Genomic DNA, 18,966 nt, shown 5'->3' with positions numbered 1-18,966 from the left:
ATGAAAAGATCACGGGGCGGCGGGAACACGTGCTTCCATGGGCAGTGGGGGACAGGGCATGGTTGTATTGCCCACAGGTGCCACCGGGAAAATCCCCTAAGTTGCTCCGCCCATGGCGGGGTCAGGTAGAGGTCATAGAGGTGGGTGATGTAAAGACAGTACGTCAACTAAGGGACAAGTGGTGACAACAAGATAGAGAGAGTTCGAGAAGGGAAGGCGAGACCATGTGTGGGCGGAGGTTCACGCCGAGAATGAGAGGGGGAGGAACGAGGTGTTGGCTGGTTGCTGTCTCGTAGTCGTCATTATATCACACTTCAATGTAAGGTGTTCTGATCTGTAACACTAGTTAATGATGTTATTTTATAGCGTTATAATGTATCGCTCATAGTTTACAATAGCACTAGTTTGTATTGTTGTCCCGCCTTCCCTTCTTGAACTCTCTCTATCCTATTGTCACCGCTTGTCCCTTAGTAGATGCACTGTCTTTACATCAACAACAGTTTTTAGACACCACGTGCGTCAGGGCAGCAGCTGCATCAAAATTTAATACTCAACTGTAGGTGTAAGCGGTGTGACCACACTCACCTGTCAACAACAAGAAAACAACACAATAACCACAACAACAATCCTAACACGCTTCCACGTTGTTCAACTGGACCCTTCAACTGTCCGTGTGTTGGGCTTGGATTCTACGAGCGCAACCTTGCGCATTTTGACCTGGTTCTCTACGCCGGTCCCTCGCCCATGGTGGAATCTTGTGCCTTTCGGGGCGTCAAGGGATCGCACCACAGCCTTGAAGGATTAGGCAGGTCCCTGGCTTCTTTTGAGAAACATGACCGGGCTCCAGGCACCGATTCCTCACACGTGGGGGATCCTTGAAGCACCCCGGGCCTCAGGGGCTCGGAAACTGTGAGCGGCACAACACATTTCCTTTGGCGTACGGTTTCCGTTGCCAAGCACCCCACTACGTCGGACACACCAGACTTGGGCTGTACAGGACATGGGGATGAGCTGTCTGGGTGGGGACGGACATAAGTCTTGAGGCGGGATGGGGGGACGAACCAGCGGCGACGCCCTATCTACATTCGTACACACTTAGGCCGTTTCATCTGTATGACTTCAGCTGTATCACTATAAACGATAACACTCAACATTAAACGACTATAAACTGGTTTCCTAATTAATTAAAACATAAACGAAGGTACGGTATTCAAATCTCATTATAAGTATTATAATCGCACTCTGCTCATATGTATGTAAAGCGAACGTTCCATCGAACCAGGTGTTGGATATGCGAACTGTGGGGGGTGCAGGGTCAGAATCGAATTCAAATTCCTAGAATAACAATATTGTCGTATTAGCATTTTACTGTGCTTGACTGTATGTTACGTGTAAATGCAAATTGTTAGTCGTAAATGCGAGGCAGAGGTTAAGAGGTGCATGTTTAATCCAGTGTTAATGTTTATTTTAGCATCATATTTAAGGACAATATTGGTAATAAAAATTATTCTGGACATGGCAAGTGCCTTGTTCGTCTCGATCAACCAAAATTAGTACAATGTCGGTCATAAAGGAGTGCGAGTTATTTCATGAGTAGTATTCGCTGAGCCCCCAGATACTAACCTACACACAGTTATGGTTAAACAAAGTAACGTTTAGTCGCTAAATTTTCAGCTCAGACATGATCATCGCAATCATTTCCGAAGACGTGTGGGTTGGTCCCGTGAGAGCAGGGCCTGGCTACAAATAGTCGAGCAGCAGAAACAGCAGAATCAGAAGTAGTTGCGTCGCCCTCAAAATGTGTTGTTGCTGCTGTTATTGTTGCTGCTGTAGTTACTTCTGTTGCTGTTATGTATTGGGTGGTGGCTCATTTACTCATCACCACCCATAATCATCAGCATCAACACCCATTATCATCACCAATCATCATTATCACTATCAACTCACCATCACCAACCATCGTCACCACCACCACCCAACTATCACAACCAACATTCATCATAACCACCACCAATCATCCATCATCAACACCCATAATCACAACAACCCATCATCATCACCAACCATAACCATCACCACCCATCATCATAACCTCACCAATCATTACCACCCATCATAATCACTACACATCATCACCACCCATCATCATTACAACCCTTCATAATCACCACCCATCATCATCATCACGACCATCCATTATCAAGAAACATCATCATCACCACCCATCATAAATTAACAAACACACACAGCTACAAACATCTTAAACAACTACGCTGGTTTGGTCGTCTGCGTGCGTATCTGGACGTTAATTTATTTACGGAGCCGCCCAAACAGCTCGCTCTGATTCGTCGATAAAAATTAATAAAACAGCCGTCAAAAAGCCACAGCTGACTTTCATTCGACAAATATGAATAAATAAACCTGCCGCACAACAGCGTCTCTTCGGTCAACAATTGCACCTACTTTCACGCAACACCATATTCACAGTGATGGTCGCAACGCAAAATCTACTGTAGGTACAGTGTTGCTGTTGCACCCGCCGAACACTGCGTTCTGGTGGCGATATCTCCCCAACGAAGAACGTCCGCGGCTGCAACCAAGAACCCTCCACTAAATCAGATAGCCACATACATTTTCAATTCCAGAACTTTCAATAAAATCTGTTCATTATTGGTGGGGTTCGGTTCGACGGCCCAGTGGACAAAACTGACCACTCTTTCGTACGCAGCTCCATCAATATTGCGCCCATTCCCTTGAAACCACTGTGCTTAATCTTTCATTGGGCCGAAACAAGTGTGTGCAAAGTGGCCCAGCACAGTTCACGGCCCTACATATCAAACCAGCGCTCGAGAAATTCTGTCGGTGTTGCCTTCAATCTCATTGGACTAATTAATTATCCCTTACATTTAATTGCCTCAAAGTGGCCTGCCTGCTTTGTGGCGGCAGCACGCGTTAGTCAGTCAGTCGTCCATTTCCAAACAAGCAGAAGCACACAGAAGGTAACCGCTGTGTGAGAGCATAGGTCTGCCAAGGTCTGCGCCGCAGTGGTGCAGTGCACTGTGGGCGCACATCCTGCGCTGTGTGAGTGTGGTGTGTATGCAAGTGTGCGAATGGTAGTTACGCTAATATTACGTTTATTTATGTAAAAAATGGGTGCTGCGTGCTGCGATTAGTGGAGTCCCCAAACAACTTTACCTTACGAGTAGGCAGGGGTCGCTATACAGTAAGTCTTAGCGGACTGAGCTGGCAGCTTCACCTGCCGGGACCACGGCCAGTTGCGTAGCGCCCCCTACAGTTTCGCCCATGGGTCCCCATCAAACAGTCAGCTGGGTTGGGGCAACCCAGCTGACTGTTTGATGGGTACAATGGGTACTTTTCGGTTTATCCGGCTTATTACCATTATTATGTATTGACGTTGATCACGTCTCCATGGACGGCTTGCTGTCTACTTCGGTTGTGTAATTGAGATGTTGTGCATGCTGCTGCTGGTAAGGGCATGTGTTGCATAATATGCAGCATGTGTCCGCGTATCATGTTTGGCACGGATGCAGTTGGCGTTACTGTACATTTTTCATGTTTTGGAGTGCCAATCCCATGCACTTTGAAATGTAATAAACTGTCTACAAAGGTTGCAGCCCGGCCCCCGCAGCTGTCACTCTCTGGCCGTTGCACAAGCCATATCGGAATTTGCGACATGCTAAAATAATGAGTACAGCGTGACACCACCCGGGTAACTCCCGGGATCAAAATGGCCATTGGAAAGTGATCGCTTTATTGAGATGATTATGGTACTACCACAGGGTATTGTGAACGGTTCAGGAGGAGGAGAGGTCTGGATTTGTAAGTCTCACAGTATCGGTAAGAAGCGCCGGGTGGGGGATGCCCTTCACTGGGGTACAAATTCTGTCATTATTAGTATACGATCATGCAATGTTTCTATCTGCAAGCTGTCATAACTGAAACGATCCCCTTTATTGTTCGATTGAGAAATGGAGTGACCCACACCTCTGATATCATATGTGAGGAACCCAAAAATCTGATGCATGCGTAAAACACCCACAATGGGAATACGTAAACGTAAAAACACCAACAAAATACATTTTAATATAAGAAAAAAATAGGTGGCCCCATAGCGCATCTGTCTGTGTGTGTACATACAGACGGAGGATGCAGGGGCCAACCTGTGTGCGATCAGAACGGTGCAATTGCTGACCAATGTCACTGTGGATGGCGCACACTCTGACGCACACCGGAGCTGTGTCTTTGCAATGCAAGGGCATGGTGGATGGTGGAGCGCATATGGATGGTGCGTTACGAATAAAATAAAACAAAACAAACCGCTGGAAGCAGCCATGCGAGCAGGCTACCTTGAGAGCGATTGCGAATGGGTTGCGTGTCTGGAAGAAGCCTCGCTCTTTCAGATGCCGTACCAGCTTCGTCAACTCTTCGCTACCATTCTGCTGTATTCCATGCCAGCAGATACGAAGGCTCTCTGGGATAAATTCTACGACGATTTGGCTCGCGATTACGAGTAAAGTCACGTAGAAGGGAAGTAATAAAATAATAAAAATAAAACATAATAAAATAATTCTCACGACGTTTTGCCACAACGCAAGCAGCCGTCCTCAGGTGAAAACCAGGTCTGTCGAGGCGACAGCGTCTGAATGAAACAGCACACGTGATTGGGGGGAAAGGGCGCCTTGACAAAATAATTTGCATATCAAGAGGAATTTAGCATATTTATGGGAAATGCAGGTATGTGATTACTACTACTTATGCCCGTGCATTATGCAGGATTAGCAGCATCAAAGGGATGGGATATGGGAAATGCAGGTATGTGATTAGTACTACTTATACCCGTGCATTATGCTGGATTAGCAGCATCAAAGAAAATAAAAGAAATGGTAAAGTTCAAGACCCTTCACAGCCTCCACGAGTTCCTCACGGCAGGTGGGATGGCTCTGTCGGACTTTGACGACCTCCCGCAGCTTTCCGAGTACCCACACTTGGTCTTGGACTCGCTGCTTGAGAACAACCATATCCGCCGCGAATTGGACACGAAGGACTTCCCATTTCGACTTCTGCGCAAACAGTTCCCCATTGTCCCAGCCTTCGCGATGACCATCAACAAGGCGCAAGGGCAAACTGTTCACAACCTGGGATTATATCTACCAACGCCATGCTTCTCGCTCGGCCAACTGTACGTGGCACTATCGCGAGCCACGGCAAGATCCAACATCAAGGCGCTTATTGAGGGACCTGACGACGAGGAGGAAGACGGAGTGTACACGAAGAATATCGTGTATCGCCAGATATTTCAATAAGTTGCATTCTATATTTGAATAAGTTGCATTCTTTAATATTGTCGATTGAGCGTCTCATAAAAATGCATATAACCTCACAAAAATAAACATAAAACAATCACCAAAACATGTCTATTGTGTCCAGCCCCTTTCAACTACCCACCAACCAAGCATATACACACCGCCCGCGAAGCGGGCGGCGACTGCTAGTGTTATATGTAGATGTGCATTGGGAGTCGTAATTGCAAACTGGGAGGCTCTCGGTTTAGAATGTCATCAATTAGTATAATAACAACGTGGTCCTATTAGAATCACGCTATCTACTGCTGCCGATGTTCTGGTGGCGGCCGTCGATTCGAGCTTTGCTCTTTCTTTCTTCGCCTGGATGGTGCCGCGGGACGCAGCATCTCTGAAGGTGATGCTGCTGCTGCTGTTGTTGCTGTTGTTGCTGCTGCTGCAGTTGTTGCTGCTGCAGTTGTTGCTGCTGTTGCTGCTGTTGTTGCTGCTGTTGCTGCTGTTGTTGCTGCTGTTGCTGCTACTGTTGCTGCTGCAGTTGCTGCTGCAGTTGCTGCTGCTGTTGCTGTTGCAGTTGCTGCTGCAGTTGCTGCTGCAGTTACTGCTGCAGTTGCTGCTGTTGTTGCTGTTGCTGCAGTTGTTGCCGTTGCTGCTGCTGCAGTTGCTGCTGTTGTTGTTGCTGCTGTTGCTGCTTAGTATGCTTCAGTTCCAGTGGTGTTCCCTGATGGGATAAGAAACTTTGATCAAATACTTTTATCAAACGAGTCATTACAATGGTAACGATTGGTTCGCACGTCCATATTACATACATACATGTTGCATACATACATACTACATACATACATGTTACATATATACAGGTTACATGCATACATGTCACATACATACATGATACATGCACATATACTTACTACAAACAGACATGTTACATACATACATGTTACATACTTACGACCGTAGTGTGATTCGAAGAGGACCACGGAGTGATTCGAATAATTCGAATGCGATTCGAATATCACACTTCAATGTAGGTTGTTCTAATCTATAACACTAGTTAATAATGTTATTGTATAGCGTTATAATGTATAGCTCATATGTTATATTGTTAGAGTTTACTATAACACTAGTTTACAGTATTTTGTATATTCTTCAAATGTATATGTTAATGTTTAAGTTATAATGTTGGAATTCATAATGTTAAAGTTCACAGTGTGAGAGTTTACAATGTAACAGTATATCAAAAGGCGTCGATCGATGGCTTCGATATGGTAGGTTGCATCAGAGTTTTTCATCAAAGGCGTTATCCCATCACGGGACACCACCATGCTGCGTATATAACAGTAACAGAAGCAACTAGAGCAGCTACGAAACCGTTCGATGGCAAAGCAGCGACTTCTGCTTCTGCTCCAACTGCTGCCCGGCTGTTTGTGGCCGACTCTGCTCTCGTGGTACCCCACACGTCTATGGAAACAATTGAGATGATCCTATCTGAGTTGAGATTTGAGCGACTAAAGTTTACTTTGTTTAAACATAACTTAGTGTAGGTTAGTGCCATCGGTGTTTAGCGAATACTACCGAAGAATTAGCTCACACTCATTTATTACATAATTTGTCATAATTTTGGTTGATTAAGGAGAACAAGACACAGGCCATGTCGACGAATTCTTATCATAAATGTACTTAACTATCTTACTGTGATAACATTTGGCTGTTCAAAGCAGTCTGCAACCGTGAATTGTGCAGTTTGGACTAATTGAGGACATCACATCTATTTTGTTGGTTCTCGAAAACTGAGACCAATAATTAAGAGGCAAATCACGAGCGAAAGTTCGAAGGCTGTCATATACCGCTACATTTACGAGTTGGCTCTTTGGGGCTGTACGATGTGTATAGTTGAAGGTGCTAGGTGTTGTCTTCTTCTAACAGCTACTAACATGCGTGTTATGACTGTTTTTTTGGATTTGTTCATTGTTGTTCTTTTTTTTAGGCTTTTTTTTGTTCTGTCACTTGAATGTTGCAGTTTGAGAATTTGTCATGTGACAGTGGTGTTTTTCGAAGTATTAATATAATAATATTCCGTCTTTTGCTATTCGATGACATTGAGATGAGACCTTCATCTAGCAGTGAAAATCGTGATTGTAATACGACCGTGTTGTAATTTTTTTTTTATCCGATCCTTGCACGTAGACCATACATACATATGAGCAAAGTGCTATTCTAATAAGACCACACTGTGATTCTAATGCTTCTAATGAGATTATAATACCTTACCTCCGTTTATATCGTTCTAAATTAAAACACTAGTTTATAGTCGTTTTATGTTTAGTATTATCGTTTATAGTGTTACAGTTTACATGTTATAGAGTACAGTTTATCCCCGGCACACGGGATTAAGGACTGGTACGTTGAGAAACGATTAACTACGGGGACCTTTCCCCTCAAGAAACACGTGTCAATCGGGTAGACAGCCAAGATGCTGCCGGTTAAGGGCACACTTGTGTGACGGAGATCCTCCAACTGAAACTCGCTTAACATGTTTTTGCTAGGAACATTATAAAATAAAGAACGGACAAACATTTGTTAAAAATACGTTTTTATTCATCTGCAATCATTTTTACGTCAAAACTCGAAGGGAATATTTATTATGTCCTATGTTCACACATTTCCAGTACAATGCAAACCATTTCCGTTCCAGGAATACCAAAGCGTTAAAGTATAATTCCCCATGATTTCCTTAATAGTTCACCACATTTGTTCACTGTGCATCTATGTTGAAGTCAAGGCCATATATCCAACGAACGCGTCATCAAAGTACATCCTGAAATCGGTTATGAAAGTCGATGAATACCAACCAAAAAAAGCTATATACTTGACAAAAATCGTTTAAAATGTAGAGTAAAGATGTACCTACAGACGCATTCCAACTTTAGCTCAACAGGAACACATAACGACTACAATTGAACAGTCTCACAACCAGTCCTCATCACACCACTTCGGCAAGTAATCCGATAACATTACAAACCACCACTGTGCACGTCATTAAACTCTCAAAAAAACTGTAAAACTAAAATGGTCAAAATTAAACACAAACGTACTCAAGACAGCTTAATAGGTATAACCGCATGCAACATTATATTTCAGTCACCCCGAGCTCTCGGTTTGATCCTCGAGCCACTCCATTACATCCAGCCATCTCTCGGGATCCAACTGCATGGGATCGAAGGTGGAAACTTCTTCAGGACTCATTGCAGCACCTTGAATTTCAGCTTTTGATTTCAGTTTCCTATCATTGTGGACCTTCTGATGCCTGTTCATGGTTGATGACCGTGCAAATGCCTTCCCACACACAGGGCACAAGAATGGCTTCTCACCAGTGTGTGTTCTCTGATGAGTTTGAAGAGTTGATGACCGTACAAATGCCTTCCCACACACAGGGCACAGGAATGGCTTCTCGCCCGTGTGTGTTCTCTGGTGACTCTGAAGATGTGATGAGTTTGTAAATGTCTTCCCACACACAGGGCACAGGAATGGCTTCTCGCCCGTGTGTGTTCTCTGATGAGTTTGAAGAGTTGACGACTGTGCAAATGTCTTCCCACACACAGAGCAAAGGAATGGCTTCTCACCAGTGTGTGTTCTCTCGTGACTCTGAAGATGTGACGAGCGTGCAAATGTCTTCCCACACACAGGGCACAGGAACGGCTTTTCGCCCGTGTGTGTTCTCTGGTGTCTCTGAAGATGTGATGGCCGTAAAAATGTCTTTCCACACACAGAGCAATTCAATGGCTTCTTGTCTCCGTGTGCGTGGGGCTGTGGAGAGCGTCTCTGCTCCATGTGAGCGTAGTAACAGCAGCGGTGTTATCGAGTCAAAAGTACGCTATCGGCCGCAAGGATGTTTAGCGTTGAGTTTTGGATTTTGTTAACTGCTAAAACAAGAACGACACTCGCGTCTAACCGAGACGCAAAAAAATCCCGTAAATTTGACGACGAACACGTTTAAGAGTTCATCCGCGAAAATAGACACTTACTTGGAGATTCAGGGTATATCGATGTCTGGAAGCCGTCTGAAGATGTCGCCACGAACTCTCCCGACGCAAAGTCGCCTAACTGTCGACACAGCAATTGTGCTCGCCAGGCTGCGTTGTCTCGCGGTTGAAGGGCGATCAGCAGAGCGACGAGTCGAGCGTCCAACCTCATCAAGTTCCCTCTCGAAATGGCATTGAGCTCTGCTTCTGAGCCGCCTTATAACTCCCCCCCTAGGATCCAATCCTTTGTCTTCAGGATATTTGCATTCGATTGTTAATTTTGGAAGGCACAAACCGCATGTCTATTAACATACCGAAGGGTAATGTGCCCATTGTGCTTCATGCATGAATATGTAAGTGCATCTCAGTGTGTAATTGTGCGCTTATTTTGAATAAATGAAAAAACATTGTTCTCGATTTAAAGTGAATGCAGAGAAATTAGCACATAACTTTAGAAAAGGAAGAGAGCGGCCTTCTCGACGAGGGAGTGAAACCCAATGAGTAATATTCTTTTACAGCGTTACAATGGATAGGTTGTAGTTCATAGGTTATAATATTATGTTTCACTATGAGTTGATCAAATGCGACGATCAAGGGCATCAATCGGGTGAGTTTGATCAGAGGCTTTAATCAAAGGCGTCATCCCTTCACGGCACACTACCTCCCTGCGTATATCACAGCAACAGAAGCAACTACAGCAGCAACAACAGCAGCGACAACAACAGCAGCAACATGACATTTCGAGGGCGACGCAGCTACTTACGATTCTGCTGCCCAGCTGTTTGTAGTCGGGACCTGCTCTCGCAGGACCCCACACGTCTTTGGAAATGATTGCGATGATCATGTCTGAGCTGAGAATTAAGTCACTCAAGATTACTTTTTTTAACCATAACTTTAGGTAGGTTAGTGTCCTCGGGTCTCTGTGAATACTACTCTTGAATGAAATCATACTCCCGACATTATACTAATTTTGGTTGATCGAGTAGAACAAGGCACGTGCCATGTCCAGACGAATTCTTATCAACAACAGTGTCCTTAACACTTGATTAAACGTGCACCTCTTAACCCCTCCCTCGCATTTACGACTAACGATTGCATTTGCACATAACATACATTCAAGCCCATTAAAATGCTAATACGACCATATTGTTATTCTAAAATTTGAATGCGATTCTTGCCCTGTATCTCCACAGTTCACATATCCGACCTCCGGTTCGATTGAACAGATAATTTACATACATATGTGTAGATTGCGATTTAATACTTCTAATGAGATTTTAATACCGTACCTCCGTTTATGGTGCTATAAATTATAAAACCAGTTGATAATTTGTGTTGTCGTTTAATGTTTAGTGTTATTGTCTATATTCTTAGGTTGTTTCGGTAAAGTCACGTAGGTAAAACATCAAAATTAATAAAAATAATAAAATAAAATAAAAGTCACGACGTTTCGGAGGCAACACAAGTCTCCGTCATCAGGTGGGACCGTCACAGCCAGATTAGCTGCATCAAGTGAGGCAATGATTCAAGATGCAATCCCTTAAAAGCAAGTTGAGGGGGGAGGAGACGGGGGCTCATCAGAATGTGGTAGCCAATGAATGGAACGTCGAGCACATCCTTTTGGCCCCTCCCCCTCCCGATGCGTTGTGCCTGGCGCCCCGTGCTGTCTTTGAGCCCCGCCCCCCTCCCTCCCGATACGTTATAATTTACATACATATGTGTAGAGTGAGATTTTAATACTTCTAATGAGATTTAAATACCGTACCTCCGTTTATGGTGCTATAAACTATACAACCAGTTGATATTTCTTTTGTCGTTTAATGTTTAGTGTTATTGTTTATATTGTTATCAATTTACTTGTTTTTTAAGTACAGGTGATTCCCGGTATTCTTCGGTATTCTGGACCTGAACTTTGCGAAACGAATCATAATGCGGACCTTTCCCCACCAGAGCGCAATCCGCTCATGAAAAGATCACGGGGCGGCGGGAACACGTGCTTCCATGGGCAGTGGGGGACAGGGCATGGTTGTATTGCCCACAGGTGCCACCGGGAAAATCCCCTAAGTTGCTCCGCCCATGGCGGGGTCAGGTAGAGGTCATAGAGGTGGGTGATGTAAAGACAGTACGTCAACTAAGGGACAAGTGGTGACAACAAGATAGAGAGAGTTCGAGAAGGGAAGGCGAGACCATGTGTGGGCGGAGGTTCACGCCGAGAATGAGAGGGGGAGGAACGAGGTGTTGGCTGGTTGCTGTCTCGTAGTCGTCATTATATCACACTTCAATGTAAGGTGTTCTGATCTGTAACACTAGTTAATGATGTTATTTTATAGCGTTATAATGTATCGCTCATAGTTTACAATAGCACTAGTTTGTATTGTTGTCCCGCCTTCCCTTCTTGAACTCTCTCTATCCTATTGTCACCGCTTGTCCCTTAGTAGATGCACTGTCTTTACATCAACAACAGTTTTTAGACACCACGTGCGTCAGGGCAGCAGCTGCATCAAAATTTAATACTCAACTGTAGGTGTAAGCGGTGTGACCACACTCACCTGTCAACAACAAGAAAACAACACAATAACCACAACAACAATCCTAACACGCTTCCACGTTGTTCAACTGGACCCTTCAACTGTCCGTGTGTTGGGCTTGGATTCTACGAGCGCAACCTTGCGCATTTTGACCTGGTTCTCTACGCCGGTCCCTCGCCCATGGTGGAATCTTGTGCCTTTCGGGGCGTCAAGGGATCGCACCACAGCCTTGAAGGATTAGGCAGGTCCCTGGCTTCTTTTGAGAAACATGACCGGGCTCCAGGCACCGATTCCTCACACGTGGGGGATCCTTGAAGCACCCCGGGCCTCAGGGGCTCGGAAACTGTGAGCGGCACAACACATTTCCTTTGGCGTACGGTTTCCGTTGCCAAGCACCCCACTACGTCGGACACACCAGACTTGGGCTGTACAGGACATGGGGATGAGCTGTCTGGGTGGGGACGGACATAAGTCTTGAGGCGGGATGGGGGGACGAACCAGCGGCGACGCCCTATCTACATTCGTACACACTTAGGCCGTTTCATCTCTATGACTTCAGCTGTATCACTATAAACGATAACACTCAACATTAAACGACTATAAACTGGTTTCCTAATTAATTAAAACATAAACGAAGGTACGGTATTCAAATCTCATTATAAGTATTATAATCGCACTCTGCTCATATGTATGTAAAGCGAACGTTCCATCGAACCAGGTGTTGGATATGCGAACTGTGGGGGGTGCAGGGTCAGAATCGAATTCAAATTCCTAGAATAACAATATTGTCGTATTAGCATTTTACTGTGCTTGACTGTATGTTACGTGTAAATGCAAATTGTTAGTCGTAAATGCGAGGCAGAGGTTAAGAGGTGCATGTTTAATCCAGTGTTAATGTTTATTTTAGCATCATATTTAAGGACAATATTGGTAATAAAAATTATTCTGGACATGGCAAGTGCCTTGTTCGTCTCGATCAACCAAAATTAGTACAATGTCGGTCATAAAGGAGTGCGAGTTATTTCATGAGTAGTATTCGCTGAGCCCCCAGATACTAACCTACACACAGTTATGGTTAAACAAAGTAACGTTTAGTCGCTAAATTTTCAGCTCAGACATGATCATCGCAATCATTTCCGAAGACGTGTGGGTTGGTCCCGTGAGAGCAGGGCCTGGCTACAAATAGTCGAGCAGCAGAAACAGCAGAATCAGAAGTAGTTGCGTCGCCCTCAAAATGTGTTGTTGCTGCTGTTATTGTTGCTGCTGTAGTTACTTCTGTTGCTGTTATGTATTGGGTGGTGGCTCATTTACTCATCACCACCCATAATCATCAGCATCAACACCCATTATCATCACCAATCATCATTATCACTATCAACTCACCATCACCAACCATCGTCACCACCACCACCCAACTATCACAACCAACATTCATCATAACCACCACCAATCATCCATCATCAACACCCATAATCACAACAACCCATCATCATCACCAACCATAACCATCACCACCCATCATCATAACCTCACCAATCATTACCACCCATCATAATCACTACACATCATCACCACCCATCATCATTACAACCCTTCATAATCACCACCCATCATCATCATCACGACCATCCATTATCAAGAAACATCATCATCACCACCCATCATAAATTAACAAACACACACAGCTACAAACATCTTAAACAACTACGCTGGTTTGGTCGTCTGCGTGCGTATCTGGACGTTAATTTATTTACGGAGCCGCCCAAACAGCTCGCTCTGATTCGTCGATAAAAATTAATAAAACAGCCGTCAAAAAGCCACAGCTGACTTTCATTCGACAAATATGAATAAATAAACCTGCCGCACAACAGCGTCTCTTCGGTCAACAATTGCACCTACTTTCACGCAACACCATATTCACAGTGATGGTCGCAACGCAAAATCTACTGTAGGTACAGTGTTGCTGTTGCACCCGCCGAACACTGCGTTCTGGTGGCGATATCTCCCCAACGAAGAACGTCCGCGGCTGCAACCAAGAACCCTCCACTAAATCAGATAGCCACATACATTTTCAATTCCAGAACTTTCAATAAAATCTGTTCATTATTGGTGGGGTTCGGTTCGACGGCCCAGTGGACAAAACTGACCACTCTTTCGTACGCAGCTCCATCAATATTGCGCCCATTCCCTTGAAACCACTGTGCTTAATCTTTCATTGGGCCGAAACAAGTGTGTGCAAAGTGGCCCAGCACAGTTCACGGCCCTACATATCAAACCAGCGCTCGAGAAATTCTGTCGGTGTTGCCTTCAATCTCATTGGACTAATTAATTATCCCTTACATTTAATTGCCTCAAAGTGGCCTGCCTGCTTTGTGGCGGCAGCACGCGTTAGTCAGTCAGTCGTCCATTTCCAAACAAGCAGAAGCACACAGAAGGTAACCGCTGTGTGAGAGCATAGGTCTGCCAAGGTCTGCGCCGCAGTGGTGCAGTGCACTGTGGGCGCACATCCTGCGCTGTGTGAGTGTGGTGTGTATGCAAGTGTGCGAATGGTAGTTACGCTAATATTACGTTTATTTATGTAAAAAATGGGTGCTGCGTGCTGCGATTAGTGGAGTCCCCAAACAACTTTACCTTACGAGTAGGCAGGGGTCGCTATACAGTAAGTCTTAGCGGACTGAGCTGGCAGCTTCACCTGCCGGGACCACGGCCAGTTGCGTAGCGCCCCCTACAGTTTCGCCCATGGGTCCCCATCAAACAGTCAGCTGGGTTGGGGCAACCCAGCTGACTGTTTGATGGGTACAATGGGTACTTTTCGGTTTATCCGGCTTATTACCATTATTATGTATTGACGTTGATCACGTCTCCATGGACGGCTTGCTGTCTACTTCGGTTGTGTAATTGAGATGTTGTGCATGCTGCTGCTGGTAAGGGCATGTGTTGCATAATATGCAGCATGTGTCCGCGTATCATGTTTGGCACGGATGCAGTTGGCGTTACTGTACATTTTTCATGTTTTGGAGTGCCAATCCCATGCACTTTGAAATGTAATAAACTGTCTACAAAGGTTGCAGCCCGGCCCCCGCAGCTGTCACTCTCTGGCCGTTGCACAAGCCATATCGGAATTTGCGACATGCTAAAATAATGAGTACAGCGTGACACCACCCGGGTAACTCCCGGGATCAAAATGGCCATTGGAAAGTGATCGCTTTATTGAGATGATTATGGTACTACCACAGGGTATTGTGAACGGTTCAGGAGGAGGAGAGGTCTGGATTTGTAAGTCTCACAGTATCGGTAAGAAGCGCCGGGTGGGGGATGCCCTTCACTGGGGTACAAATTCTGTCATTATTAGTATACGATCATGCAATGTTTCTATCTGCAAGCTGTCATAACTGAAACGATCCCCTTTATTGTTCGATTGAGAAATGGAGTGACCCACACCTCTGATATCATATGTGAGGAACCCAAAAATCTGATGCATGCGTAAAACACCCACAATGGGAATACGTAAACGTAAAAACACCAACAAAATACATTTTAATATAAGAAAAAAATAGGTGGCCCCATAGCGCATCTGTCTGTGTGTGTACATACAGACGGAGGATGCAGGGGCCAACCTGTGTGCGATCAGAACGGTGCAATTGCTGACCAATGTCACTGTGGATGGCGCACACTCTGACGCACACCGGAGCTGTGTCTTTGCAATGCAAGGGCATGGTGGATGGTGGAGCGCATATGGATGGTGCGTTACGAATAAAATAAAACAAAACAAACCGCTGGAAGCAGCCATGCGAGCAGGCTACCTTGAGAGCGATTGCGAATGGGTTGCGTGTCTGGAAGAAGCCTCGCTCTTTCAGATGCCGTACCAGCTTCGTCAACTCTTCGCTACCATTCTGCTGTATTCCATGCCAGCAGATACGAAGGCTCTCTGGGATAAATTCTACGACGATTTGGCTCGCGATTACGAGTAAAGTCACGTAGAAGGGAAGTAATAAAATAATAAAAATAAAACATAATAAAATAATTCTCACGACGTTTTGCCACAACGCAAGCAGCCGTCCTCAGGTGAAAACCAGGTCTGTCGAGGCGACAGCGTCTGAATGAAACAGCACACGTGATTGGGGGGAAAGGGCGCCTTGACAAAATAATTTGCATATCAAGAGGAATTTAGCATATTTATGGGAAATGCAGGTATGTGATTACTACTACTTATGCCCGTGCATTATGCAGGATTAGCAGCATCAAAGGGATGGGATATGGGAAATGCAGGTATGTGATTAGTACTACTTATACCCGTGCATTATGCTGGATTAGCAGCATCAAAGAAAATAAAAGAAATGGTAAAGTTCAAGACCCTTCACAGCCTCCACGAGTTCCTCACGGCAGGTGGGATGGCTCTGTCGGACTTTGACGACCTCCCGCAGCTTTCCGAGTACCCACACTTGGTCTTGGACTCGCTGCTTGAGAACAACCATATCCGCCGCGAATTGGACACGAAGGACTTCCCATTTCGACTTCTGCGCAAACAGTTCCCCATTGTCCCAGCCTTCGCGATGACCATCAACAAGGCGCAAGGGCAAACTGTTCACAACCTGGGATTATATCTACCAACGCCATGCTTCTCGCTCGGCCAACTGTACGTGGCACTATCGCGAGCCACGGCAAGATCCAACATCAAGGCGCTTATTGAGGGACCTGACGACGAGGAGGAAGACGGAGTGTACACGAAGAATATCGTGTATCGCCAGATATTTCAATAAGTTGCATTCTATATTTGAATAAGTTGCATTCTTTAATATTGTCGATTGAGCGTCTCATAAAAATGCATATAACCTCACAAAAATAAACATAAAACAATCACCAAAACATGTCTATTGTGTCCAGCCCCTTTCAACTACCCACCAACCAAGCATATACACACCGCCCGCGAAGCGGGCGGCGACTGCTAGTGTTATATGTAGATGTGCATTGGGAGTCGTAATTGCAAACTGGGAGGCTCTCGGTTTAGAATGTCATCAATTAGTATAATAACAACGTGGTCCTATTAGAATCACGCTATCTACTGCTGCCGATGTTCTGGTGGCGGCCGTCGATTCGAGCTTTGCTCTTTCTTTCTTCGCCTGGATGGTGCCGCGGGACGCAGCATCTCTGAAGGTGATGCTGCTGCTGCTGTTGTTGCTGTTGTTGCTGCTGCTGCAGTTGTTGCTGCTGCAGTTGTTGCTGCTGTTGCTGCTGTTGTTGCTGCTGTTGCTGCTGTTGTTGCTGCTGTTGCTGCTACTGTTGCTGCTGCAGTTGCTGCTGCAGTTGCTGCTGCTGTTGCTGTTGCAGTTGCTGCTGCAGTTGCTGCTGCAGTTACTGCTGCAGTTGCTGCTGTTGTTGCTGTTGCTGCAGTTGTTGCCGTTGCTGCTGCTGCAGTTGCTGCTGTTGTTGTTGCTGCTGTTGCTGCTTAGTATGCTTCAGTTCCAGTGGTGTTCCCTGATGGGATAAGAAACTTTGATCAAATACTTTTATCAAACGAGTCATTACAATGGTAACGATTGGTTCGCACGTCCATATTACATACATACATGTTGCATACATACATACTACATACATACATGTTACATATATACAGGTTACATGCATACATGTCACATACATACATGATACATGCACATATACTTACTACAAACAGACATGTTACATACATACATGTTACATACTTACGACCGTAGTGTGATTCGAAGAGGACCACGGAGTGATTCGAATAATTCGAATGCGATTCGAATATCACACTTCAATGTAGGTTGTTCTAATCTATAACACTAGTTAATAATGTTATTGTATAGCGTTATAATGTATAGCTCATATGTTATATTGTTAGAGTTTACTATAACACTAGTTTACAGTATTTTGTATATTCTTCAAATGTATATGTTAATGTTTAAGTTATAATGTTGGAATTCATAATGTTAAAGTTCACAGTGTGAGAGTTTACAATGTAACAGTATATCAAAAGGCGTCGATCGATGGCTTCGATATGGTAGGTTGCATCAGAGTTTTTCATCAAAGGCGTTATCCCATCACGGGACACCACCATGCTGCGTATATAACAGTAACAGAAGCAACTACAGCAGCTACGAAACCGTTCGATGGCAAAGCAGCGACTTCTGCTTCTGCTCCAACTGCTGCCCGGCTGTTTGTGGCCGACTCTGCTCTCGTGGTACCCCACACGTCTATGGAAACAATTGAGATGATCCTATCTGAGTTGAGATTTGAGCGACTAAAGTTTACTTTGTTTAAACATAACTTAGTGTAGGTTAGTGCCATCGGTGTTTAGCGAATACTACCGAAGAATTAGCTCACACTCATTTATTACATAATTTGTCATAATTTTGGTTGATTAAGGAGAACAAGACACAGGCCATGTCGACGAATTCTTATCATAAATGTACTTAACTATCTTACTGTGATAACATTTGGCTGTTCAAAGCAGTCTGCAACCGTGAATTGTGCAGTTTGGACTAATTGAGGACATCACATCTATTTTGTTGGTTCTCGAAAACTGAGACCAATAATTAAGAGGCAAATCACGAGCGAAAGTTCGAAGGCTGTCATATACCGCTACATTTACGAGTTGGCTCTTTGGGGCTGTACGATGTGTATAGTTGAAGGTGCTAGGTGTTGTCTTCTTCTAACAGCTACTAACATGCGTGTTATGACTGTTTTTTTGGATTTGTTCATTGTTGTTCTTTTTTTTAGGCTTTTTTTTGTTCTGTCACTTGAATGTTGCAGTTTGAGAATTTGTCATGTGACAGTGGTGTTTTTCGAAGTATTAATATAATAATATTCCGTCTTTTGCTATTCGATGACATTGAGATGAGACCTTCATCTAGCAGTGAAAATCGTGATTGTAATACGACCGTGTTGTAATTTTTTTTTTATCCGATCCTTGCACGTAGACCATACATACATATGAGCAAAGTGCTATTCTAATAAGACCACACTGTGATTCTAATGCTTCTAATGAGATTATAATACCTTACCTCCGTTTATATCGTTCTAAATTAAAACACTAGTTTATAGTCGTTTTATGTTTAGTATTATCGTTTATAGTGT

General features: G+C 44.5%; 1 protein-coding gene across 1 annotated transcript in view; it reads right to left on the bottom strand.

Annotated features, from left to right (window-relative positions):
* Positions 1–18,966, bottom strand: part of LOC144737838 (uncharacterized) — a 122,530-nt gene that overhangs the window by 87,793 nt on the left and 15,771 nt on the right. Inside the window, 1 exon segment of the mRNA XM_078620712.1 lies at positions 8,616–9,074. Within this exon segment, the coding sequence (XP_078476838.1) occupies positions 8,616–9,074 (459 nt within the window).

This window comes from Lampetra planeri, chromosome 74 (genome assembly GCF_965212315.1).
Source record: "Lampetra planeri chromosome 74, kcLamPlan1.2.h2, whole genome shotgun sequence".
Lineage (NCBI taxonomy): Eukaryota > Metazoa > Chordata > Hyperoartia > Petromyzontiformes > Petromyzontidae > Lampetra > Lampetra planeri.
The sequence above is the reverse complement of the archived record's forward strand: the minus strand, read 5'-3'. Positions and strand labels throughout refer to the sequence as shown.